A 22,179-nucleotide genomic window follows, 5' to 3' on the forward strand; every position below is an offset into this window, starting at 1 on the left:
AAGCACAAGAGTTGGTCAGTTGTATGCCTGTGTTCATTTAAAAGCTGTTACTCATTCAAAGACAGCTCTTTGGGAGGGGCTGTGGGTTTATTCTCCTTCAGGGGTTTATATACCCCTCCCCTCCCACGCCCAGTCATGTCCACAAGCTTAAGTGCACTGGCCACATCTTAGTTGTTCATGGATTTTATTTTCCTGCATCACAAATCCAGTGCCTTATTTGGGTGTCTTCCTGAGCACAGATGGACTGAACTAGATTAGACCAGGGGGTTCTGCAGGAACGGATGGAGGTGTATTTGCCGAGTGGGGAAAGATGCCTGAACAAGACTTGCACTATACCTATGTCTGGCTAGCATTGTTGCTCTGTCTTGCATTCATGAGCACCAGTTTTGCACTGTCACTGGAGCAATGTGACTAAAGGCCCTTTCACTGAGAAGTCACTTGCAGCCAAGGATGTTTGCACTCCTGTGTCCCTGGGATGTTTAGGACGCTGTGCTCAAGGGCTTAAGGAACACTTGAATCTTGTGGGAGTGGAATAAGAGGAAGTGGAAGTCACAAAGTGGGGACAGGGAGTGATTTAACTTGACCATATCTGCTGCAAGTTGATGCTGTAGTGATCCAACTGAAAAATGCCCTTGTGTGAGTACGGCGCTGTCTTGCCAGTGGCTGCAGCAAAGAGCATTACCGAGGTGCAATTTTTCCTCAGGCATCTGTGATCTGGAAACTCCTTGTTCCTAAGGCAGACTTAACATCGGAGCTGGTGCCAGTCAGGCCAGCTTCGGTCAGTGCCTCTTGAATCCCAGTGAGCTACTTGCTTATACTAAAGATCTAGATTGACAGACAATCATATGCCAGAACAGCCCATTAAAAGTTCTAAAAAGCTCTGAAACGGAGTGACTCTTCTGGGAACGAGATTCCCATGACAGGTGTCTTGGGTTTCAGTATGCTGCTGTCCTTCTAGCAAACCAAACATGTAAATCATGCCATTGTAGCATGCATTCCTCTAGTGCTTTATTGAAGTAGTCTGCTTGTGTCCCTGTGCAGTGGGAGAGATGGTATTGTCTGTTTTTTACAAATGGGGAAACTGAGGCATGGAAGGGTGAAGTAAACTTGCCCATGGTTCTGCGGGAAGCCTGTGTTAGAGCCAATGTTCCCTCATAATTTTTTTCTATCCATGTGCGGAATAAACATTTATGTACACCAAGGCATGTGCAGATGTGCACCACCAGTAGAAACCCATGCGGCTGGCTGTGGGCGCTCTGCTGATCACTTGGGCAGTGTTTGAATCTCTCTTAGATGGCCATCCAAGTGCTTAGTTTACAGGGAATACTGGTTAGAGCTGGGAGTAGAACCATGTCTCCCAATCCTGAGCTTCTGCTATAAGATTTCTCTGCCTCCTCTCCTGGTACGTCCGTGCTCATGAGACTAGGGGTGCATTCATAGTAGTCTCGTGATTCCCACCTCTCGTGCACTGTAGGCCGCACAGGTGATGTTTCAGGTGTTGCTTGGTTTCATCAGGCTGTTGCATCCGTCATTTGTTACCCCGCAACTCCAGGGCTGTCGTCTGCTTTACATCTGTGCTCCATTTGACACGTGTTCACTCGGCAGATCACATTGCCAAACCGAGTCAGCTGATTCGCAGACTTGAGGTTTCAATGCTTGGTGCCAGTTGTTTGGGTTGGGGGAGGGGAGATAAGATAAAATGGGGAAGGTATAAGATTTTCTCCAGCTCTCAATGGACTAGCTGGACACTAGAGCAGTAGCATGCGCCATGATATCCGTTTCGTCAAACTTTGCAGGCGTGGTATTGAAGGATTGTAATGGCAGCTTGTGTGTTCTTTCCTCATTGCAGCCTGCGGACCGCAGCTTACCAATTCCCCCACTGTGATTGTTATGGTGGGCCTTCCAGCGCGGGGGAAGACCTACATCTCCAAGAAGCTGACTCGCTACCTCAACTGGATTGGTGTCCCAACAAAAGGTGAGGCCCTAGCCGGCCGTTCCTGCTAGAAGACACGTGCCCTGGTTCACTGGGGATGTGCCTGCGGAGTTAAACTCCAGTGGATTGAGCCTGACAGGATCTCCCTGTATCCATCTGGGGGAAGGATCCTAGAGAGGACCCTGACTGCGTGGTGGCTTCAGCCCAGCCACATCCTGTCTCCCAACCCTTCTGTTGACGCGTGACTCTACTCCGATGTTTGCTTTTCGCCAAGGAGCTGAGCCCATGTGGTTTGTTTATTGAAAGGGCTTCTTGCTGCAGCGTTCGGTGTATGAGGGATTTCCCAAAGGCTTTTTGCTCCACCTCTTCCAAGGGAGCATCTGGCTCTTGGATCTGTTCCGAGAGTGGTGCTTGGCTGGATGCTCCTTGCAGTAGAGCAATTGGCTGCTGAGCCCTTCTACCATGTTTGACACCCTTACAGCTGGGATCCCTGGAGAATGCCGGCTGGAGATGCTATTTTTGTAGTCAGAGTGCTGAGAGAGGGGGAGAAGAGTTAACCCTTTTCCTGCCAATCTCTGGATGGGTTCTGTCCATACTTTTGTGCTCCTGGAGCCAGCTGAGCTGTATATGGGACATGCTTGCTGGCCCCTTTCCAATGCTGTACTCACTTCCTGCCTTCACCTTGCAGTTTTCAATGTGGGAGAGTATCGCCGGGAGGCGGTGAAGCATTACAGCTCCTATGACTTCTTCCGCCCCGACAACGAGGAGGCCATGAGAGTCCGGAAGTAAGTTTGCTGTTGCCTTATTCTGTTAATCCTCCCGTGTTCTGACCCAAAACCTGCTATAATTTGGGGGCAACCCTCCCCCCCTGAATTGAATGGGATTACTGTGGAGTCAGAGCAGTGTAATGGGAAGTGTAGTCTGACCTGGACTCTAGATTTCTCCTGCTACCCTGCCTCCGCCCAGCTTCTCTCATTTGGTTTCCCATTCAGGGTTTAGGACCCGATCCTGAAAGGGATTTCAGCACTGATTCTGGGTGTTGGGGCCTGACTTTTTGAGAGGTGCTCAGGACCCATAAACCCATCTGGGTTGTGATGCCCATCTGCAAAATGGGCAAACTGAGGCTCACAGATGTGAAGCCGCTTTCTATGGCCTGGTGGTAAATGCCTGAATGGGGCTTTGGGCCGCACAGCTCTGGGCTGCCGAGCGGTCGATGTCCGTCCTTGCACGTACCAGGAATTGTGGGTTGTAGGACAAGTTGGGAGGAGTTGAAATTTTTAAGGCCTCTTCATTAGGACTGATATGCTGGCTCTTATAAGCATCTCTGGTTACTTAGGAAACACGTCTCTTTCTTCCTCTGCTGCAGACAATGTGCCTTAGCTGCCTTGAGAGACGTCAAATTGTACCTGTCGGAGGAAGGTGGCCAGATCGCAGTAAGTTCAGAGAGGGGCCGGCTAGTTGAAACGAGGCCTGTTTCAATCTTCTGAATGCTCCCCGGTCAGAGTGTGCTGAGAGAGACCCTCAGTGACCTGCATCCTGCGGCCCATGCTCTGCATGCTGGAACAGCACTCTGGGGAAGAGGCATCGTTACAGGAGGCCTTCCGCTCTTGTTCTCCATAATGGTCCCATCACCGCAGTATCCAAAACCTCACTGCCCCCTTACAAGTATTATACCTGCTGCTTGCAGGGGTGGAGTGGGCAGAGGAATTAAGTCACTTGCCCAGGTCTGCAAAGGAAGCTTTTTGGAGATTCAGGAGTTGAACCCACAACTTCAGTGCCTTAAGACCATCCTTCCTTTGCCAATTACCTGCTCCATTAAGTTTTTTGTTCCCTTCTGTTTTGCAAGTCTTTACTGCCATGCTTCGTTCTCCGATACAAAGGATTATAACTGAATGCTGCCTTAAGTGATGCATTTGTTACTTTCTTTTGTTGATTTGCTACCCCAGCAAATATATTGTCAGAACAAAACTCTCTCTCCTTCTCCCCTGGGAACTATTTAAATCCCCCTCCCCCAAGGTGACTGCCCTGGCATTTTTGTTATACAGGTTTTTGATGCTACCAATACAACAAGGGAGAGAAGAGGAATGATCGTAAACTTTGCCAAAGAAAATGGATTCAAGGTCCGTATACATCAGACTTCTGGTTCTCTAAGGGTGCTATGTGGCATAGTAGCTGGGTATCTCTCAGGCCTCACAACACCCCCTTTGAGGTGAGGAAATGCTGTTTTCAGATGGGGAGAATCAAAGACCGAGACTAACACCCAGGTCCTCAATGGTATTTTTAGTTGCCTCACTTGGGAGTTAGGTACCTACCTACATTTGAATATCTGGGCCCAAATGACTTGCCGAAGGTCGCAGGCTTCCTGTGTGGTGAAGCAGGGAATTGACCCTGGGTTTCCAGTAAGGATGTAAAATGTCACGTAAACTTCATGTGTAACTGGTTAACTAATCGGGGGGGAGGGGAGAGATACTCCAGCTCAGCTGGGTTGGAGCGACCCTCCTGCTGTGGCCGGGCTGCTCCGTGCCAGTGGCCCGCCTCTCCCAGGCCCACCAAAGAGCAGCCCTTGTCTGTGGCAGGAAGGGAGCTGCTCTAGCTCCCACTGGTGAGCCCAAGCTAGTGGAAATGAAGTGTCAGAATGTTTTCACACCACTCTTCTCTCCTCCCCTCTGCCCCCCCCCCCCCCAAGATCTCCAAGCCAAGGGGAATAAAACAGATGAACTGTTGAGAGGGGGAGTTTTCATGTGGTGGGTTAGGAAATAGTTTTGAAACCCTTTTCTCATAATTGCATGGAGTGGTGAGTGCAGACACTGCGGCTGGATGTAATAAACTTCCTGTTTCACTGCCTATCTTCAACTGGCATTTGCTTTGCCTTCCAGGTGTTCTTCATTGAATCTGTTTGCAATGACCCATCCGTGGTTGCCACTAATGTTATGGTGAGAATGGAAAGCTACTCTCTTTCTAAATCCTGTAGTTGCACAGATTGTATCTGACTTTACTTGATCTGCTTATTGTACTGTAGCTGTACTGGGGTAGCTGAGGATTTTTAGGATTTACCTGCCTCAGCGCAGGGAGTGAATAAAGACTGACATTTGAATACAGCCATCACTTGCAGTCTTCTCTGATCTCTCCCATGCCAATTCTTTCAATATATAGCTGTCACAGAACCATAGGATGTGTTCCGCACCCATCCTTTTGAACAGCCTTTCAGAGGAAACTCTTCAGTGTGCAAGACATCCCTCTCCCCACCCCCTGGAGTGCACTCTTCCTTCAGGGTAGTTCACGCTGCTTCACAGCCTCCTGGATTAAGATGCTGGCCTTCAGCACCTGTGCTCTGCTCAGCAAGTCCAGCTGAAGTAGACTCCTGGTAGGAGTAGGATTTATTAGTCAAGTGGACGGCAGCATTGGAAGTCCTTAGGTGAGCCCCGAGAAATGAAGGTTAAAGTGTAGTCCTTTCTGGTCAAGCCACGACTCACCAGCAAGAGTGAAGAACAGATGAGCTGTTCAGGATCTGACTCTGACTTCCTTTGCCCATTTCAGGCAAGAGAGCCCTGAGCTTCTTCCAGAAGCTGCCTCCTTTGTCCCCTATTGGCCACGCCTGTCCTTGGTTCTCCAGCAAGGACCATGCTGAGTTCACAGCCCCTCCTCTTTTCCTGGCCCTAGCTTGCTGCTAGTGAGGTTCAGTGATTCATATCTTGAGCTCCCATTTTTTGTCTGGGCCGGTTGTTGATCTGGGCTGGCTTCAGCTAATTGCTTGTCCCACCTATGTCATAAGCAGTGACTCCCTGGTTTAGTGTTGGCCTTTATTTCTTTCGTGAAAATAAGCTTTCCCTGCTAAGCTGTTACCTGGCACTATTCCAGCCTCCAGTCTTTGCTCTCAGAATAGTGGTGTATATCTTAGAGATAACATAACTCTTTTTTTCCCAGCACTCAGAAGCAAACCAAGGTAGGGGGGAAACTGAGGCGCACACATGCCTCATAACATATTATAAAATTTTCCCACTTTCTTACTTAATAAGAAGGGGCAGGGTTTTTTTCCCCAAAAGTGCTTAAGTGACCATTTAAAAATAACCTTGAAGCCTAAATCTCCGTGAAAGTCAAAGGGACTTAAGCGCCTAAGTCACTTTGTTGCTTTTTGAAAACTTAACTCAAGGTCTCCTATTAAACAGATGCACAAGAAAAGAATAACCAAGCCTCACTATGCACTTTTTTCCTAGCTGAGGTTGAATTATTGATGGCATGCAACTTCCTTCTTGAGAAGCTGTCTGCTCCACCTGCTCCTATGTCATAAGCAGTGACACCCCTACCCCCAGCTTTAGGGTTGGCCTTCAGCAGGGAAAGCGTATTTTCATAATAGAAATAAACTATTATCTGGCACTGTTCCAACCTCCAGTCTTATCTCCAGCTTATACACCACGTCATTTCCAAGTCATTGTACAGTACCTCAGATGCCGTTGGCTGAATGCCCTTTGTCCCTAGATGACGAGGTTTTATGGTCCCAGTTTGTCTTGGATCAGTGTCTGTCATCACCACATGTGGGACTGATTCCTCTCTCACTTTTCCATAGAATTCCTTTAATGGTACCAGCTGCATACAGAGCTTTGAGTTCTATTCAGACAGATAAGGGAGCACTATCCTAACTCTTGATTTGGTTATTTCCCTTCTTGTCTCTATAGACAGCTTACACCTCACATGCTTCAAGAACATCAAAGTAGTTCATACATGAACAGGTGATTGGAGATAAAATTGGCACCGAAGGTGTATCTAGGTTTTTGCTTCACTGGACCTTACAAATTAACAGTGTGTTAGTGCTCAGATGCAGGGAAGGAAAATAAATTATAATTACACAAGATCCCCATACCGCAAACACTTCTGGACACACTTACTTTACTCGCACGAGTGTGGCATTGGGTTCCATGTTAATGCAGAGTGTTACTGACACATGTAAGCAATTGTGAGAGGCAATACTAAAACTTGGTGCTGCAAAATCAAGACCTTAGAGTACATGTTGAATATCATTGTGCCCTTTCAGCATGTCATCCAAGGATCTCAAAGCAATTCACAAATGCTAACTAATGAGGCTTATGGGAGGAAGTAAAAACATGATTACCTCCATTATCCAGATGGGGAAACTGAGGCCCAGAACATTTAAATTATGTATAATTCAGTAGCTATTCATGGCCCAGGACCCCCGTCTGCTATGTGCTGCACATCTATCTTGCCTAAGGTCCCTTGCTTTCCATTTTCCCATCAAACCATGGAGTTCTCAGTGGCTCTCCTTTCAGCCTTTGGATAATGTATTTTTTCGCTTGGTATGTTCAGCTGTATCATTGGGGAGCTCTGACTGTCCCTGGACTGACTTCTCTCTTCTTGATTCCAAAATATTTAGGCTAAATCACTGAGAAATACTTTAGCTAGATAACCTTTGATTCTGAATGGAAATGGTAACCCAAGATGTGCTCTGCAGCCATATGTTTACCTATCTTACACTTTTCATTTGATTCTTATTCTACTTGCTAACTGTAAGCGGCTCAGTCAGTGACTCTTGGAATAATTTTGACACCTGATAGCAGAACAACCTGTTTGTTCCGAGACCTATTGTGTTTGCCTTGCCCATTGACTGACTGACTTAAAGCTTTTGTCTGTACAGAAAGCGTTCTGATGACTCATTGGTTTGCTTTCTGTATTTATTGCTGCAGGAAGTTAAATTGTCCAGCCCGGATTATAGAGACTGTAACTCAACTGATGCCATGGAAGACTTTATGAAGAGAATCAATTGTTACCAGGCCAGTTACCAGCCGCTTGACCCAGATAACTATGACAAGTAAGGAGTTGCGCTGAGTTTTGAAATGGCTTGGCTTGGAGGGGTTTTGTCTTGGAAGAAAAGGGCAATGAAGTATAGATCTGTATTTGTTTCTATTTGATTAAGTGAATTTATTACAATAAAGGAATACTGCGCTCCAATCTCTCATATTAAACTCTACCCTCTTCTGGAGGACTGAGAGGGTGCATCTAGACTGCAAAGCTATTTGGGGATACCTAAGGTATCCCAAAATAGCTACCCCATGTCCAAGGAATGCGTCCACTATTTCAAAATAACTTTCAAAATAACAGACATGCTATTTCAGCATCCCTATAAACCTCGTTCCACGAGGAATAAGGGATTGTCTTGAAATAGTGCTTTATTTTGAAATTTGGTGCCGTGTAGATGCACCAAATTTCAAAATACTTATTGCAAATTGCGTATCTTATCTTATTTCTATTTTAGAATACAGTCTAGACGTACCCAGAGAGTCTGTACTTCTTGCATGTGATTTCTGGGCTGACCAGAAGCAGGGTTTGCTGACTTCCTGAGTCTTTCCATCTGGTTTCCAGACCCAAAAGCTTTGGAGGAGCAGCTGAGCTTTGGGTGCTTCTCTGAATCTTTTGACATTGTTCCACCAAAGCTGTGTAATGTTGTGCCTTCTGGGTGGAAGCTGTCCCTTACCATGATAAACTCTCCAGCCAGAGCAGGTACACAGGTAGCCTTGGCCAGCCAAAGTGACTCTGGATAGATTTAGTTCTGGTTTGCAGTGCTGGAGTATTTATCTCTTCTATGTCTCCATTTGCAAACACTTGTTTTTTAACATAAGTGACTCCTGTACTCTCTGACTTTCCCTGTGCCTTCAGCGTTTTGGGGGTAATCGATCATTCAATGTGCTGTCAATCCCAGCTGTCCCAAGGTGCAAAAGCCACATGGGGGGGGGGGAGGCGGGAAAGAGGGTTGCTCCCTTATCCTAAATCTCTCAAACAATGCAACGGAGGCTTAAGCTAGCTACCAGCGATGGGCCTGGAGTCAGAAAAATCTTACTTAATCTTTTTTTTAATGCAACAAAGAAAACAGAGATTACCTAGCCAGTCTCAATGTAACAGTGATTTCAAAGGGAGTCATAGAGCGACCATGAAATAAACCCTGCAGCAAATCCTTTTAACATGGGGATTATATCCCTTGACAGTCTAGTCTCAAGAGCTGCCTTCCTTCCGTCATTGCTCCTTGCCTTGGTTTCTGCAGGGATTTGTCTCTGATCAAAGTGATTGATGTTGGCCGGAGGTTCCTGGTGAACAGGGTCCAGGATCACATCCAGAGCAGGATTGTCTATTACCTAATGAACATCCATGTCCAGCCACGCACCATTTATCTGTGTCGGCACGGAGAGAGTGACTTCAACCTCAAAGGGAAGATTGGAGGCGACTCGGGACTCTCGAACAGGGGCAAGAAGGTAGGGGAGCAATCCCCCTCTTATATTCGGGAAGGTGGGAGCAAGCGCTGTGTAATGTGCCGTTTGAGACGAGGCATTTCTGATGCCACCTTTGTACTTAGTATCGGGCTGGATGCCTCTTCTGAAATGCTGCCAATTCAGTGCTGGCACCTAAAAGTGCTCCTCTGAAATCCGGGGTTAAGCAGGACCATCTAGACACCAACTGTAGTAAGATGAGGGCCTAAAACGTTACCAGACTGACACCACCAACCTCCTTTTATCTCCTTTAGTTTGCCAACTCATTGAACAAATTTGTGGAGGAGCAGAACCTGAAGGACCTCAAAGTCTGGACCAGCCAACTCAAGAGAACAATCCAAACAGCAGAAGCCCTCAAGCTGCCCTATGAGCAGTGGAAAGCACTCAACGAAATTGATGCTGTAAGCATCTTCCCTGGATTACCAATTGCCAACAGTCACTCTGGGGGAGAGTGGAGAGGGCGCATTGGCCTTCTGTCTCTGCCCAAATGTCACCGTGGAGGCAAGGTTTGGCCACTCCAATCTGTTGTGACTTGGCTAGTTTGCCTGATTTTATCCAGGAGAGGCCTGGAGCTGTAATAGCTGGGGCGGGAAGAGGAAGGCCAGGGCTGAATTGGGGAAGCTGACTCCGTACCTAGCTCTGACAGTCATTGCTGATGTTGAGCTTTCACAAGCAGGGACGTCGAACCTCTCCAGAGACGTAAAGAGGCGATACTGTTTCCCGGCCTGGTTTTGCGAGCATATGTGGTACTGCCATGACACTCGTTCATAGGTTTGAGACGACAAGCTGGCTTAAAATTGCTGTCACCCACTACATGCTATGGCTGAAGTCTTAGGGGGCCAAGTGCAGTTTATTCCGTGTGCAGAAGGGTTTGCCGTATGGTTGCCTGGTACTTGCATTGATTGGCATCTGTCTGCTGCGCTTTAAATAACCTTGAGCGGGGTATCTTGTTCTTGCAGGGTGTATGCGAGGAGATGACTTACGAAGAGATCAAGGAGCAGCATCCAGAAGAATTTGCTTTACGCGATCAGGACAAGTACTATTACCGCTACCCTTCTGGAGAGGTATGTCTGCAGGGAAACTCTGGGATGTGACTGGTCTGAAATGCCACATATGTGCCTGTCCTATCCATATGTCCTTCCGCATTACATCCATCCTAAAAGGCAAGAGAGAGATGAGTCGGTCTAGGGTCTCTGAGTAGCTCAAGCTAAATTGGTACCTAGATGTGAGTGCCAACCCCTTCTGGACTCTTGTCAAATTATTATGGGCCAGTTCTGATACCTTTGTCAAATTGATGGATGGTCCCATTGATTTCACCAAGACTGTTTGAGGCATAACGTGCTGCTTAATCTCAGTAAAGGTATCTGAATCTGGCCTTGGATTTAATGTAAAACAGCCTCTTTCATCTCAAAGGAGTTCTTTCCTCCTCTGCCCTCAGGCATCTATCTAGGGCTGATGGTAACATCTCTCCAGGGCTTCCTGCTGGCTTGAGGAGCGAGCTGATGTCATATTGTTAGGAGGGATGAAATAATGTGCTCCTTGAAAATAGAGGCATGTGAATTTCATAGTTAAGGCATATTCCAAATGGATGTGGAATAGTGATGGGCCTAATATTGATGGTAGGGCTCAAATCCCCACCAGCTACTGCTCTTGTTTCTGCACAGAGGTGTTTCTGCACTCCAGGTCTCTGGAGTTTACGGCTCTTGTAGAAAAACAAGCTTCCGAAATCCATATCCTCTCAAACTCCATGGAGCTGCTTAAACCTTGTGGATTTTAGATACAAAGTAGAATTCTGTCTCGTTTTTAGGGGGTCTTTCTCCTCCCGCTAACCAAACAGAGACGTGACCTTGTATTTAGTGTTCTGCCACAAGATGTGGCGTGTTCATTTTAGAGACCAGCTGAAATTCCTTTGAAGGGATTAATAATAGGACCTTTTCCTAAGAATTCACCAATTCAAATCCATGTTACCAGTGACTAAAAGTCAATTCCAAGTGAATGGTTGGCCCCCTTGCTGGCAGTCTCTGCAGGGAAGCCAAGGACTAGATGTTCCACTGAGATGTTCCAAAACCCCCTCCTGATTCATAAGGGGGTGGTCTGTATCATTCAAACAGCTTAGCAGCATGTGGGATCTCACACTGCCTCTGCCTCCTGTGTTCTGACTAAAGACCTCAGCCTGTAAGGCTGATTGAATTGGAAGCTGTCACCAGTACTAAATTCATTTTTGAGGGAGAGATGTCCATGGTTCAGAAGAGGAGGGGCACGAACACCAGGCAAACTCTTGCTGGCTCTGTGGTGGATCTCAGATGGTGGCGGTGAATCTTCTGTGCAGTAGGAGAGGAGGGTTGTGAATACGTCCAGTGTAGAAGAGCCCAGTAGGAGAAGGCAATGCCTCTTATTACAGACCCCATGTAATGCATCTTTCAAGAGTATTCCTGCTGCTGTGTCCTACAAGTCATGGGTACAGCTCCAAACTCCAGGAACTTTTTGCGGGTTTCACTTGGTATAAAGCATAAACTCTGTAGATGGACCAAAATGGTGACTCCTTGTAAGTCGGTGAATTTATCTCTAGCTCTGTTTGTTTTGCAGTCCTACCAAGATCTGGTGCAGCGCCTGGAGCCAGTCATCATGGAGCTGGAGAGGCAGGAGAATGTCCTTGTGATCTGTCACCAGGCTGTGATGCGATGCCTCCTGGCTTATTTCCTAGACAAGAGCGCGGGTATGTGTCACTAGGGTGTCTCAGCAGGTTGCAACTGGGTCCCCTGTGATTTCTGACCATCCTACACTGGGATTCAAGGGAGGGTGGATCGTGAAGTGGCCGGGTCACTGAGAGGGCAGGTCCTCCATCTGCTGCTGGTCCTCACTCCAGCCTTTGGGCTATTGCAGTGTTATTCTTCTGAATATCTGTAGGACCTTTGGCATCTCCAAGTGACCACCTGGGCTAGCCTGAGGAGCTGGCTGTCAGTCTCTGTCTGATCCTACTGCTGATATAAAAGATGGGAACTGTTGTCATTGCAGCTAGCCAGGGATATTAGGCCAGATGTAGAGTTGAGGTTTGGGTGGCGCCTTGTTTTGCCTGGGCTTCAGAGACCATGTACATACGGGGAGGGTAGCTCCCACCAGCCTCTGGAGTTGAGTCTGTCCGTCCTCATGCAAACACACATGCAGAATGGACTCTTCCGCCTGTGCTGTCGCTAACCCTCCTTGTTTGCTGTTCCTGCAGCTGAAATGCCCTACCTGAAGTGCCCCCTGCATACGGTGCTGAAGCTGACCCCTGTGGCCTATGGTAAGTGGAAGATTTTTCTGTGCCAGGGTGGCTAGCGTGTTTGGGGGATGTGTTTGCTGGTTAGTTACACCTGAGTTCAGGAGAGATTGTAGGCTCTCTTGGGAGGACAAGTGCACTCTCTAGGATGTTTGTGTGCTCTCTGCCTAGCGTGGTGGGTCCCTGGGGTGAGGCCTTTGGGATGGACCATAAAGCAACAAGGAACTGTAAATTGCTGACAGCTTCTCTGTTGATTTGCTCCTCCGTGCAGGCTGCCGAGTGGAATCCATCTGTCTGAACGTTGAGGCAGTGAACACCCACAGAGACCAGACAGAGGTGAGTGGCGTTTTGTTTCAGATCTTTCAGTCCATCTCTCTTCTTCCTTCTAACATTAGCTGGCAGCAAGGATGTCATGTAGGGCTGGGGTCAGGGAATTGGCTGGGCCCCATGACGAGTCATTTGAGAACTGGCTCTGGGAGTTGCAGGCAGATTAAGAGGCTTCCAAAATTAAAGTTTCTGACTGACTACTCCACCTGCCTCCAGGCATTTCCCCTAGATTCTAGCAGCCTGATCCCAAGCCCACTGAAGTAAATGGACAAACTGTCATTGGACTTTGGATCCGGCCTCCTGAAAGCCAATGAGTTAGAAGCAGGAGGAGGGTAGGAATGATTTCTGCAGTGCCGTAGTTAGGGACAGATCCATCAGGCCCAGGGCCTCGTTAAGCAGAAGGGAGAGAGTGGGTTGTGTGCCAGCAGAGGGAGGAAAAACATCAATCTCCTGTCAGGAGCAAGATTGATGCAGTGTCACTGCATAGTTTACAAGCCCACGGCATCAGCAGGTTTAAGCCCAGCCAGCACTTGAATGGGAGGCTCCAAGGAATGTGTCGGTGTTATGGGCAGTGGAGCTGGTGATTTCGGAGACAGCTCTGTGGTAGCCCTGAAGGCATGCTCCAACATGGTGCTGATGGAGCCCATTAAATTGTCCCTTTTTTCGGGTGGCTCTTTCTTCACTTCCTGTCCTACTCTGCACGTAGTGCGGCCAGAAGACTGCCTGCCATGCTTAGAGGTGGCTGGGTAGCTGGCAACAGGTGAAGCAGTTCAGATCAGGAGCCTTTGTCAGCTGCTGCATTGTAGCAATGGTTTCTGCAGCAATAACCAGATTAGGCTGTGGCGACCAAATCAGTCTGGACCAATGCAAAATGCTCCAGTGATTCTGCTAAGTTGCTGCCTGGGTAGCTGTCACTTCCTTTCACACTGGCCTTGTGGGCAGTTCCAGGAAGCAGAACTTCCCATAGCATGAGCCCTTTGCAATGAAACTTCACTGACTGCTCTGTCTAATTGCTGAATCGCTCTCCCTCGCTGGGCTAGCTGCCTCCTGTGCTTCTTGCTTTTGTGCTCCCCTCTTGCCTGTTTCCTTGGGACAGAGAAAAAGATCTTGAGAAGGTGAGAGAAGAGCCTTCCTGTTTCTTATCAACTATCCCTGCAAGTCATGGCCTTTTTTCTGTGGGAGTAGAACCAGAAGGGTTGAAGTCTCAACTCAGAGCGTAGGGTTTTTCCCTTGGAAAGTGTCTCCAACATAAAGATCGGGAGCTTGCACTTGACGATCAGGGGCATCAGACATGCACCACGAAAGGAGAATGTTTTTTCAGGGGGAGAAACAGGAGAATTTAAAATGGCTTTTTTATTTCATAACTTTCGCCTTCTTCCTTTTTGTCTTTGTCTTGCTCTAATTTAGGAAGCAAAGAAGGGACCTAACCCGCTCATGAGACGTAATAGCGTTACCCCTCTAGCAAGCCCAGAACCCACCAAAAAACCTCGCATCAACAGCTTTGACGAGCATGTGGCTTCTTCTGCTGCTGCCCTGCCAGTCTGTATGCCCCAAGAGGTGCCCTCGCAGCTGCCTGGACAAGTCAGTTGAATTCTTCTTGTCTTTATTGATGTTCTCTTCTTGTTGCTTATTAATCTAGGGAACAGTCTTTGATTATTTTAATTATGCTGCTGTCTCTGAGCTAAATGTAAATAGTTTACCGCCAATGCATTCCCTTCTATTAAAAGCACCTAAATTAACTAGCTGTTCCATCTCTTGCTTATTGAGACCCTTGGAAGCCCAGGAAAATCCAAATCCAGACTGAACCGAGCCACTGTTGTGTGGCTGAAATTTACAGTTTCTCTCTAGCCTTGTTCTATTGTCTCTGAACTTAGCTACTGCACAAGTTTCTAAATAGAGCAAACGAGCACCATGCACCTTTCTCACTCCAGATCATTTGTTGCTATCTGCACTTCTACCCCTCTGGAATCTGGCTGTCCCTCATTAGATTGGGGTTTAACTCCAAATGTTGCAATAAGGGAATTTATTCTTGCAGTTATCTTAATGATCGCTTAGGAGCCAAGATTCCTTCCAGCCCTGCTTCCCTTCCCATTGCGATACCAAAACCCCAGCCTAGCTAGGGGTGAGGGTGCTAGACTAGAACCTGTGTTGCCTTTTTGAAGAGCAGCTCTAATGTCCAGCTGTCATGGAGATGATAAACTGGCTCTGACTATAATGGCCACAAGTAGATTTGCAGACTGGCAGGAACCATCCCATGGAGACTCCTGGACTTTCTTGATCTACCCTTTAGAGAGGGAGGGAGCTTCTCCAGGGACACTGCTTAGTGCTTCTTTCTCCTGCCCATTCTGATATTTAATACGGTAGTGAAACTCCTTCCACCCAGTCTGTTCCCTGCTCGTTAAAAGCTTCGGGGTTCTGGCTAGACCTCCCCTTAAGTGACCATGGAGGGGTCAGGCTTCAGAAGCCACCTCAGTTATAGATTAACTCTGCCCCCAATAGGGCTAATGAGCCTGCTGCATGATCTGTCTGTTCTTCTTGTGCCCTGAAGTCCATGTTAATTCCTTCTTGCCCTCTCCACTGCCAGTCCCAAAAGCAGCCTTCGGAAAGAGGGTGTTGCTCTGGGATGAACTGCTGGAGGCTCTGGCTGGTGGCTGCTTTGCATTAACATCTGGTTATCAATTAGCACAAATAGGGATGGTTAAGGATATCTGGGTTTTGGGGTCCCTCATGTTAGCACTTCTTCCAGTCAACCCTCTGCCCACATTCAGTCTGGAATTGCTCTTTGGGTGGTTGCCTCTTGCTGATTTCAATTGACTCCCTTCCTTGTGTGCGCTCTGTGACTGACGCTTCTCTTTCCATTCTCTGTCTCCTTGCAGCCTTTACTAGGGAAGGCGTGTCTGTAAGTATCTTCTTGTGCGTGTTCCCTTTCTGTGTCTCCCGCCGTCCAGCTGACTGGCTTGTTTTGTTAGTGCTGCTGTGAAACTAGACCGAGTTCTGGATTTGAGTTCTGTGGCTCCCGTCTCCTTCCCAAGTGGGGGAATTCATGCATCTTTGTAGGGGGAAGATATGGGGGGCATCAAACACTGAAGTGCCCTGGATCTCCCCAGTGCTACTGCTCTCTCCAGTCCCTCTTCAGTTGGGAAGGAATCCGTAGCATGTCCCCACCTTCTAGTCTCCCTGCCTGCTCCCTTTCCCGCTATTTGGTCAAGGACTTTAGACTCTAAGGTTTCTCATCCATGCTGGTAGCCTCCAATCTGGTTTGTTCTTCCTTCGGGACTGGCTGCAGATTTGGCTTCCCATAGGCTATGACACTCCTACTTGTGTAGATGACTTAACAGCTGATAGTTTTGCAGTGTCCTCTGGTGCAGATATCAACCTCCACCTACCAACCCACGTCTAGTTCATGCTGCTCCCTGCTGGCCAGGGATGGCTCGTATTCTGAGCTCCTGGAGAGGCTTCCACACACACATTTTTTGCACCAGGCGAGCCTCCTAAGGAGAGTCCTGCTTCAGGTTGCTCCCCTTCTCCTGGAAGGATTTATCTCTAGCCTCCAGGGAGGCGGTTCAGACGTGCATTGAGACCTGCCAGGTCTCAGTATCTATCTTCCTGCAATACTGACAAGCAAGTCGGGATTCAAGGATTCTTGGGAATAGTGTATCCCTGATGGCTTGGGAATAGTAAGCAGGCGACACCTCCAGCTACGGCCAAGAATATGATTCTTGCCTCTATTGTATCTGAGCTCTGCATGAATACCCCTAATTCCGGCTGCTTTTATACTCCTCTACACTGCGTAGGCTTTTACAGATCAGTTGCAGAGTAACAGAATGTGAAAGGGAGTCTAGCTGGCACACAATGGGGTTCTGTAGTCTGCTAGGAGACAGGCACAGCATAATGGTGAGAAGTTCATCTTACACGCTGGATCAGCCTGAGTCATAGTCGATGTGCATCTCTGTCCTTGTTCATCTCAAGATGCCGCAGAGGCAGAACTCAGTAACGCTTGAACACCCTGACAAAGCTCATTAATTCTCACCTCCCTCCCATTTTGTGATCGTGTAGCTGGAATATCAGATCGAACAGCCTCTGTGGTGGTGGGCTAAGGAGTGGGTCATGTTAGCAAACTCAAACACGTTGTGCAATCCCTTGCCAGATTCTTGTTTGTGGGGTGCTCAGCTCTTGTATGTTCCAGGACCAATGCCGGCTTGTCTTGATTTGTGATTAATTTGTTTGGCGTGGCATGCACAGCTGCTTTTCTGTCTCCTTGCTGCTTGTCAGGATGATCCTTAATAGTGTCTGCGTTGTAATCAAAAGGCACTGGATGGCTTGATACCGACACTGAAAATGCCCCCTCCGAAGCAGAGACCCAAAACCTTTTGGGGACAACGTCTCCGTTTGCCTGGTCAAGCACTCCACCGAATCAGTCCACGCCCCCAACCGGTGCTTTCTAGCAGACGAATGCTTAGGGCAGACCAGACTCCAGGATGGCCGGGAGCTGGACTGGCTGGTGGCACCTTCCTGCTTAGCTCGTTTAAGGCAGAGACGAGGAGCCTAAGGCACAAGGGCCAAATTCAGAGGAGGTGTGTAACATGCGAATTCTCCCAGTCCCCTGACTAGGTTAACCCATCTTAGACTGACTTACATGTTTACCACCATACACCCTCCTCCCTTGATCCATCAAAGTGGCTTCCTTCTCAGCTAGAAGAGAAGGCAACTTGGACCAATCCTAGGCCGATTTGGGGATACACATTATGTGCCTATCCTGTGTACGTGGGTGTAAATAGATCTAGGCTAGCATTGATGGCAGGTGCTCTGCTGATGTAAATGTGTCATAGCACCGTTGAAGTGAATGGAACTTCGATCGCTTACACCAGTGGAGGGTCTCAGAGTGTCTAACGTCCCATCCCAGTGCCGGGAGCCCCCATCCTCCTACAAATTGGAGATTTTGTTGTGAATGGGATTGTCTGCAAGAGAGTGAGTAACCTAGAAAGCAGGCAAAAAATCCGATCAGACAATAGCCTACTACCTTTATGGGGCAGGGACTATAGCAAGTGTCCAGCACTGTAGGCTCAAGGCACTGGGGGGAAGCAAGCGGGAAGGATGTCTGCTGCCTTTTTGACTATGACATTGCATGTGGGAGTGTGTGGGTGAGGTCTCTTTTTTTATTATTTGTTCCTGAATGAACTTTTATTAAATCAAATTTAAAGTCTCTTCCCCTCCTCTCTTTCCCCTTCACTTTTCATGCTTAAAGAAGAACTGTGTATCACTTCCTTAAAGTTTTCTCTTTACTAATATTTCCAAGGTAAATGGCTCAGTGCATGCTCTGGCTTCCCTAACCTGACCCTGTCTCTTTGGATAGCAGTGAGATGATCTCAACTCACTTCTGCAACTCAGCCAGGACTGAGATTTCTGGTCCCATCCCCCTTTTCCCTTCCCTGGGATGGTGTGATTGGAAAACTTGCCAATTGCAACAAACCTGCCGATCCCACATTGAATGGGGGCTGCTCAGTATTGTGACCCCCGCAGAGGGAGTCGGTCCTGCACTGAGACTCGTGTGTGTTCAGCTGTTGAGCCCGGCATCCTTGTCTCCTCATGGGTGTGGATTAGAAAATGCTGCTCTAGGTGACCCTGGTGTTTGCTGGATGTCTGTCCGTCCTGGGGCAAGTGAGAAGGCTGGAGAGCTTAGCCCCCAGTGAGGCAGGTTGCAGAAAGCTGCGCTCCCTGGTTCATGTGAAGCAAGCCAGTGTGCCAGTCTCCTACAGCCATCAGGCAGGGTAGCCCTTAGACTAGGTCTGCTGAAATAAGAGTTGTGGTTCAGCTTTACTAGGGCAAAGTATTGAGGTTTCAAGTATGTGCTGGGAGGCCTGTGGAAAGGAAAAACCTAGGGGCCTGGGTGTCCCCTCTCTTGAGCCTTGTGTATTAGTGTATGCCTGGGCAAAGTGAGCTTATCTGGTGGCCTTTCACATCCCTGCTGCACTGATGTTGGTCACTCTTCAGTACAGAATCCAGGGCGTCATCCCTGCCCTGAGGCACTTACTGTTTAAGCGAGGAACCAGGAACACAAAGGGTAGAGGGTGACAGGCAGGAAGCATGCTGCTAAAAAATCTCCTCTGTTGCTTTTTGGTTTTGAATCACGGCTGTTCCCTCAGCAGGGATTGCCTGACTTGTCTCCTGTGTAGGTGCTTTTGCAGCGATCCTGCCCCTGGTCTGTGTTCACCTTCCTTTCCCCATGTCCCATCTGCATGTACAAGATGCCTCTGTTTCTTGCTGCTTGGTTTCCGAGTGGCAGAGTAAATCCAACCCTTGTTTTGCTTCTTTCTTTGCAAGAACATGAGCAGCTCCCAGAAGCAATCCTGATTTCTTCCGGGCCGTTGGTAGCCTGCAGGCAACGCCGACTCCATCCCATCATCATTTCTGAAGCTTGCTTGTATCGTACTCCTCCATTTGACTCGAGGTCGACCCTTGGCTGCTTCTACCCTAGCTGTTCATCTGCAGGCTGGACTGTATTGAGTCGGGGTGAGAGAGAGAGAAGAGTTCATCGACCTGGACAAAGTGGATTTAACAACAGATCCTGCAGCCATCTTGTTGTGTCCTCCTGGGTGTTCGATATTGCATAGCAAGCTGTAAAGTGCTTCTAGCGCACGGAGTTTCCTGGACTTTTGTTTTTGTTTCAAAGTGACGTGACCTTGCAGGAAATAGCTGGGACTTCCCCATCTCCTCTGGTTTGTGTATATATGTGGAGGAGGCAGGATTATCCGAGACATACAAAGGGGAGGGGTGTTTTGGGTTTTTTTTCCAACTCCTCCGTGCATCGGGCTGCTCTCCATATTGGTATCAGTGTTGGTCTGAGACATGCAGGCATCCTGTCACCTAACCACGGAGGCAGTCAGGTGACCTACGGAAGCAGTCAGGTGACCTCCCTGGCTTTTCAGGCAGAACCCTGCTGCTGGTTTCAATACGACGATTCTATTGCTCTGTAAATATCAAGGGAGCTGCAATGTGTATAAACTACCTTTAGCCCAGACCTGAGATGCAGCAGCTTTGGGGATGGTGGGAGATGGTTTGAGCCACTTGCTGACCTGACGTGGCAGCAGGCCTTGGACTGAAGGGAAACCCCATGTTGTTTTGAGCGAGATGGGGGGAAGGGAGGACCACAGGAATCTGAGATTCAAGAGAAACCTGCTGTCTTTGATTACAAGGAAATCTAGTCTCCTCACCCTCCATTTTCCCCCCTGCGCAGGATTTACTGTTCTGCAATGGGTGGTTAGGCTAGGTGGGTTTGACTGACACAGCCTTCTTGGGATGCATCAAGGTCAGTCCATGAAGAGCAAATTTGTGTCAGCGAAAATCCATTATCTGAGGCATTTAAGCAATCGTTTCTTCTTTATAAATCGCTTGTTTTTGCACTTTACTTGTGGCAAGGGTGTGACTCCCCTCCCACCTCGCTCCAAAATCCTGCTTCTTCTAGATGAAGCCTAGATACCTGGAGGCTGAACTGCATGAGTGGAGAGATTAAGGGTGCTGAGCAGTGGGTAGTTACAGTATTAACAGTGGGGAGGGGAAAGGTGGGGATGTGAGGTACTAATTTATGGACTAGCTGTATGGACTGGCCAACTTCCAGTTCTGTGTGAGAATCTCTTCTTGACTGTCTGTTCTGTGCTTGGGTTTAAACCCGAGACTAACCACTACTGTGTCATGTGTGCAGAAGTCTGTGTGTATGTATGTGTGCACTTGTATTATCCTTGTACAGCATTTCCTCCAGCCCAGCCTTGCTCTGGAAGTGGGGCAAGGCGGAGACAAATATTGAAGTAGCCTCTCGTTTTTCCTTGGCCTGCCAAGCGCTAGATCTTGGCTAGTCCACATTCGACCCCACCACACGCCCTCTCCGGTGCGCAAGCACGGAGCCAAAAATCAGAGTGGAGCTCAAGCAATACATTATCATCTTAAGGGTTTAAAGTGCAACTGAGTCGTATGCTGAAAGGATGCACCGTACAGTCCACTAACAAAGCGGGCGGAGGCTCTGAGCTGTCAGCATTGTGCTGGGGCTCCCTCTGCTCTTGTTCGTTTCATTCGTTCTTGCTTCAGGGAACGGTTAGTAGGTGAGGTTCCTGCCAATGGGAACAGAAAGGCTCTGGTGGAATGTGGTTACTTTGCTCTGGGAAGGCGAACCGCAGTGCCTAGTGCTCTAGTCTTGCACAGTGTAAACGCTTTGTACATTTGTATGTTGTAGAGCAGCACCAGGGAGGGGGCCGGTAGCGGTGCACTCAGCCCGTATCTGACCATTGAAGATATTTTTATTGGTGACCTGCCAATGTGAGGTTTGTTTATAGACAGCTATTCTTGTACAGAAATGGAAGAAATTGTTTTTGAATAGCTGTGATAAAAGCAGAGTTGTGTTTTGCCTGTGTGTTTTTATGTCTGCCGTTTAGATTTAGGGAGACGAATTTTTAGAGAGAGTGACATATCTTTCGAACTGCTTCCCGAGGAGTTTAACTTTCTCCCCCTGCTACGGAAAGATAACACAGCATATGTAAACATTAGGGCCTGTGATCCATTTGACACGCACCTAAACTTCAAAACAAATTTTATCTTCTGTTCTGAAACTGGTGGAATATCACTTCAAGCCAGTCCCCAGGTACAAAGGGGTGGTGGCTTGGAGGAGGCATGGAAAGGGGCTTCTTGGGATTGGTTCTCTGTCATCATGTTCCCCTGGAGAGCTGACATCAACCCTCCTGTGTCTGCAAACAGCAACTATTGGGCATGGGCTGTGCCATTGTAATGCAGTGTGGGTGGGCAAAAGGGGCAAACTGAACCACACCAATGACTTTTCATTTGGTTTTTTTTTGTGATACTTGAATTTATTTTTTTATAATTTTGATAGCAGAGTGCTGTTTATTTATTTAATATATCCTGCCGAGCTTGGAGAGAAGGGTAGGGCTTTGGGGGTCTGTTTTGTTCTGACTTGTGATATGTTGCTTGTATTCTGTATATATGAGTCTGGAATAATTGCCTGAGATGAAAGCTGTGCCAGCTTAAGAACAGGGTATGCCTTTCAGAAATTTGTATATTTTGCAGTTGCTGGACCAATAAAATACCTTGTTGAAATATACACGGGGCCTGGTCGTCGTCGTCTTTGGTTTTCCTCCTGGGCCTAACCTGATGACAAGCACTCCTTCAGTACAGATAGGCTATGTCTACCCTACAAGGTTTTTGCGCAAAAACCAGTGGAGTGTGCACACCTCAAGCGCATTTTTGTGCAAGAAAATCAACAGAACAGAAGGCTTTTGCTGGTAGTTATTCCTCTCCCCACAAGGAATGATTCCTTTTTGTGCTACAGCTCTTGCACAGAAAGGCAGGTGTGGATGCACCGGCGGGGTTTTTGCGCAAGAAACCCC

At 47.9% G+C, this 22,179-nt stretch overlaps 1 protein-coding gene across 9 annotated transcripts in view; it reads left to right on the plus strand.

The window, feature by feature from the left end:
* Positions 1 to 21,893, plus strand: part of PFKFB3 (6-phosphofructo-2-kinase/fructose-2,6-biphosphatase 3) — a 94,465-nt gene extending 72,572 nt beyond the window's left edge. For 4 of the 9 annotated variants that reach the window (XR_016349551.1, XR_016349546.1, XR_016349547.1 and 1 more), the window contains exons 2-17: positions 1,850 to 1,975; positions 2,622 to 2,718; positions 3,300 to 3,366; positions 3,979 to 4,053; positions 4,810 to 4,866; positions 7,630 to 7,754; positions 8,982 to 9,189; positions 9,459 to 9,605; positions 10,164 to 10,268; positions 11,791 to 11,920; positions 12,425 to 12,487; positions 12,735 to 12,799; positions 14,198 to 14,371; positions 15,667 to 15,689; positions 17,099 to 17,364; positions 19,112 to 21,893. Coding sequence is in view for 5 of the 9 variants with exons in the window: in XM_075925976.2 (XP_075782091.1) it covers positions 1,850 to 1,975; positions 2,622 to 2,718; positions 3,300 to 3,366; positions 3,979 to 4,053; positions 4,810 to 4,866; positions 7,630 to 7,754; positions 8,982 to 9,189; positions 9,459 to 9,605; positions 10,164 to 10,268; positions 11,791 to 11,920; positions 12,425 to 12,487; positions 12,735 to 12,799; positions 14,198 to 14,371; positions 15,667 to 15,689; positions 19,112 to 19,118 (1,469 nt within the window). In the remaining 4 variants the exon portion in view is untranslated. Of the gene's footprint in view, positions 1 to 1,849; positions 1,976 to 2,621; positions 2,719 to 3,299; positions 3,367 to 3,978; positions 4,054 to 4,809; positions 4,867 to 7,629; positions 7,755 to 8,981; positions 9,190 to 9,458; positions 9,606 to 10,163; positions 10,269 to 11,790; positions 11,921 to 12,424; positions 12,488 to 12,734; positions 12,800 to 14,197; positions 14,372 to 15,666; positions 15,694 to 17,098; positions 17,365 to 19,111 lie in introns of those variants that run through there. The other 5 variants (XM_075925977.2, XM_075925979.2, XM_075925976.2 and 2 more) reach the window with 4 other exon arrangements.
* Positions 21,894 to 22,179: the final 286 nt, after the last annotated feature.

The sequence above is a fragment of the Pelodiscus sinensis genome, chromosome 1 (assembly GCF_052426305.1).
Source record: "Pelodiscus sinensis isolate ZL-2025 chromosome 1, ASM5242630v1, whole genome shotgun sequence".
NCBI lineage: Eukaryota > Metazoa > Chordata > Testudines > Trionychidae > Pelodiscus > Pelodiscus sinensis.